The sequence below is a fragment of the Hylobates moloch genome, unplaced genomic scaffold, assembly GCF_009828535.3.
Source record: "Hylobates moloch isolate HMO894 unplaced genomic scaffold, HMol_V3 SCAFFOLD_7, whole genome shotgun sequence".
Taxonomy (NCBI): Eukaryota; Metazoa; Chordata; class Mammalia; order Primates; family Hylobatidae; genus Hylobates; species Hylobates moloch.
Genome location: NW_026652282.1, coordinates 108642425 through 108646627, shown reverse-complemented (window position 1 = coordinate 108646627; position 4203 = coordinate 108642425). Strand labels below are relative to the sequence as shown.

The following is a 4203-nucleotide window of genomic DNA, read 5'->3' as shown; positions in this document are numbered from 1 at the left end:
TTCAGAAGTTCTGTGTAAACTATTTTTATGGCTTATTATTCATATACATACATATATATATCACAATTTGTTCATCCATTCATCCATTAATGGACATTTGTGTTGTTTCCATCTATTGGCTATTGTCAATAGGGCTGTTAACATTTGCAAAATATTAGTTTGAGTAACTTCTTTTCATTTTGTGGGTATATACCTAGGAGTGGAATCATTAGGTCAAATATCAATTCTATGTTTAACTTTTTAAGGGCCTGCCAAAATATTTTTTCGACAGCACTATGTTTTGAATGTCCTTTCCAAAACTCATGTTGAAATGTAATTGCCATTTTGATGGTATTAAGATGGGGACCTTTAAGAGAAGATTTGGTTATGAGGGTAAAGCCCTCATGAATAGATTAATGCTGTTATCGTGGAAATGGGTTTGTTATCACCAGACTGGGCTCTTGACAAAAGGATTAATACTGTCCCCATTTTTTCTCTCCCTATGCCTTCCATTATGTGGTGACCCTCACTAGGTGCTGACTCTATGCTCTTAGACTGCCTAGCCTCTAGAATTGTGAGCCAAATAAACATTTTTTTAGTTACCCGGTCTGTGATATTTGTTATATCAGCAGAAAATGAATAAGATACACAGTGACTGAACCATTTTATATTACCACCAGCAATAAATGAGGTCTCCAATTTCTCCACATCCTCAATAACACTCGATATTTTCTGTTGTTCTATAACAGCCATCTTAGTGATTGTGAAGTAATATCATTTTGGTTTTGATTTGCATTTCCTTTTTCACTAGTCATCAATGAAATGCAAGTCTAAACCATAATGAGATGCCACTTCACACCTACTATGATGCCTAGAATAAAAAATGTATTAATTAGCATTGGCAACCATGTGGAGAACCTCACCAACTCTGCCATTAGGAACTTAAATGTCTCAGACACTTTGAGAAAAAGACTAAAAATTCCAGAAATAATTATACTTAGAGTTACCATATATGACTCAGCTTTTCCACTCTTAGATATGTCACTGGAAGAAATGAAGATATAAATTCACACATAAATATATACAAGATTGTTTCAAGCAGCATATTTTATAATAGTCAAATAGTGAAAGAAATCCAAATGTCTATCAACTGATAGATGGATAAACAAAATGTGTTATATGCGAACATTGAATGAATCTTGAAACATTATGAAAAGTGAATGAAGCCAGTCACAAAATACCATATAATCATTGCACTGTAAGAAATATGAAGAACTGGTAAATCCATAAAGATGGAAAATACATTAGTGGTCGTTTAAGTATCTGGAGGATGGTTTGAAGAGAGGGTGATAGCTAAAGAATATGGGGTTTCTTTTTAGTGATAAAAATATTTTGATTTACTTTTGTAATGTGCAGATATCAGCAAATATACTAGAAAACATTGAGTTATATAATTGCAAAGGGGTAAATTGGTTGTTATGTAAATTTATCTCAATAAAATTGTTTTTGAAAATGTAAGAGAAAAAAAAGTACACTCTAAGTGCCTGCTGGAACTGAGTTGCAGGTATCGCAAATCAGAAATTCACCTGTATCTAGTGCTTAGTTTTTCTCCTTCAAAAGGAAATGTGTTTTCGTCATTCCACAATAAGCAGCTCAGCAGAGCAGAGAGGGAAGGACTATGGGACAAACCTATGGACTGGCAGCTTCACTTTGTTCTCTAACTAGAGGCCTCTTCTTTGGAGTCACAGGCTTATCAAAGCTTTCTATAGGTATGGTTTGCCTTCCTTGGTTTCATATCTGACAAATTAGGAAGTACTAGTTGCTTGAAGACACCTGCCCTCTGATGCTCACCGAGGACAAATGTGGCCTTGTCTGGATTGTTACACAGAGGGCAATCATCCCTGAAACTGTTTCATCAGATCCTGGGTCTACAGAAAGGAGACAAGACTCAAGGATTGAGGATGGGGTATTTTAGTGGATTGGAGGCTGCCAGCTAGCTCTGCCTCGGTGACAACCTGAGAATTTTGGAACCCTGTGGACTTAAAACTTCCAAAGGTGTCTGTTTTCTCATAAAGTAACCTAAGTGTTCTTTCTTTATTTTGGGGAAGTCCAGAAGAACATGCTACAGACATGTTTAATCCACATGTATTAGATGTGCCAGCTGTAATTTTTAACAATGGTTCTAGATTCTGCAAAGCAGCCTCTCTGGAGAGATTGGACACCACCATGTCAACAACTCCATCTTGGGACATCCTAAATGCAACATGCCTTCAGCAAGACCCAACCAGAAGTATTTCAGGGAGCAAGAACCCTTGTACAAGTAGGAGGACTTATATCTGCACTACCCCAATGAGTGTGGGCTGGTACCAGGATGGGATGACATGGAGAAACTCTGGAAACATCTCTTTGAGTAGGAGCCCAGAAAAAAAACCCAGCCAACAGCCTGTACTCATGATTGAGCCCTCTCAGAACCCTAGAGAAATTTGATAAAAGCTTGCAGAAATGATATTTGAGAACTTCAGTGTCCCTGCTTTCTACCTGTCTAACCATGCAGTGGCAGCACTCTGCCTCTGCCTGTGTTACAGGCCTGATGGTGGATAGTGGAGATGGGGTCACTTGCACTGTCCACATCTATGAGGATTACTCCCTGCCTCGTGCAGTCACCAGGCTCTTTGTAGCAGGGAGGGACATCATAAAGCACCTCACCTGGCTCCTCTTTGCTAGTGGGTGTACTTTTCCTTGCATACTCTACAAGGCTTTGGTAAATAACATCAACGGGAAGCTGTGCAACATTGCCTTGGAGCCACATAAAAAGCTATGCAAGACGCTGGAGACATCCTGAGAGAATACAAACTGCCAGATGGGAATGTCATCCACATTGGGGACCAACTGTATCAAGTGCCCGAAGTTCTTTTTGCCCCTGACCAGCTGGGAATCCACAGCCCGGGACTCTCAATAATGGCCTCCAGCAACATAATGAACTGTGACACTGACATCCAGAAGAAAGTTTTTGCAGAGATTGTACTGTCTGGGGGCACCACTCTCTTTTCTGGGCCAGAGGAAAGTCTCATGAAAGAACTGGAACAGCTAGCTTCCAAAGGTACTCATATCAAAATTATGGCTTCTGTCGCTCGATGCTTCTTTGTGTGGATTGGTGTATCCATCGTAACCTCTCTGAGCAGTTTCAAACAAATGTGGATTACCTCTGCAGATTTTAGTGATTATGGGACATCTGTGGTTCAGAGAAGATGCTTTTAAAGATCCTTGAGCTCAGGGAACAACTTGATAGGTGAGATCACAGAAGCACCAGTGGGAGGTGCCACTGTCCTTAAGGCTTTTTCAGGATGTTGAATAAAAGTGTTTTCACATTTTATGTTTCTATATATTTTTCTTTGCACATCGTTGTAAATGTTGTACAAGTATCTATTTGAGTCACCGCTGAATTCTTTTGGCTATATACCTATAAGTGTATTTTATGCGTCATTTACTAATTCTTTTTTTTAACTTTTTGAGGACTGCCAGAGTGCTTTTCTAGTAGCCTCACCATTTTACACTCCCATCATCAATGTAAGAGTATTTTATTCTCTTTGTTGAAAACACTGCTAGTTTTTCTGTTTTTTGTATAATAGCCATTTGAAAGTGGTATCTCATTGTGATTTTTATTTGCATTACCTAATGGTTAGTGATGTCTAGCATTTTTATGTGTTTATTTACTATTTCTATATCTTCTTTGGAGAAATATTTAGTCAGTCTTTAGCCTTTTTTTTAATTGGCTTGTGTGTAGTTTGGCAGTCTATTTTAGGAGTTCTTTATATAGTCCAGATATTACACTGCTATAATATATGTGAGTTTTATTCTCCTATTTATTGATTTGGCTTTCTACTGTCTTGACATTATCATTTGATGTGCAAAAATTAATTTTGATAAAGTCCAATTTATTTTTTTCTTCATTTTCATTTGGTATCATATTTAGGAAACCATTGTCAATTTCAAGGTCATGAAGATTTACTCCTATGTTTTCTTCTGAGAATCTTATGGTGTCAGTTCTTACATTTAGGCTTTTTATTCATTTTGAGTTAATTTTTTTATGCAGCATGAGATAATTATCCAGCTTCATTCTTTTGTATGTGACTATCCTGTTTTTCCAACACTATTGAAGATACTGTTTTTTCCCATTGTATGGTCTTGACACGCTTGTTGAAAATCAATTGAACTTATATGTAT

The 4203-nt window shown here is 37.4% G+C and overlaps 1 protein-coding gene across 1 annotated transcript; it reads left to right on the top strand.

Annotated features, from left to right (window-relative positions):
- Window positions 1-2109: 2109 nt before the first annotated feature.
- ACTRT1 (actin related protein T1) lies at window positions 2110-3237 on the top strand. Its single transcript, XM_032756438.1, is given in 5 exon segments — window positions 2110-2176; window positions 2179-2390; window positions 2392-2543; window positions 2545-2804; window positions 2807-3237. Coding segments are annotated over 5 exon segments (1122 nt in total).
- Window positions 3238-4203: the final 966 nt, after the last annotated feature.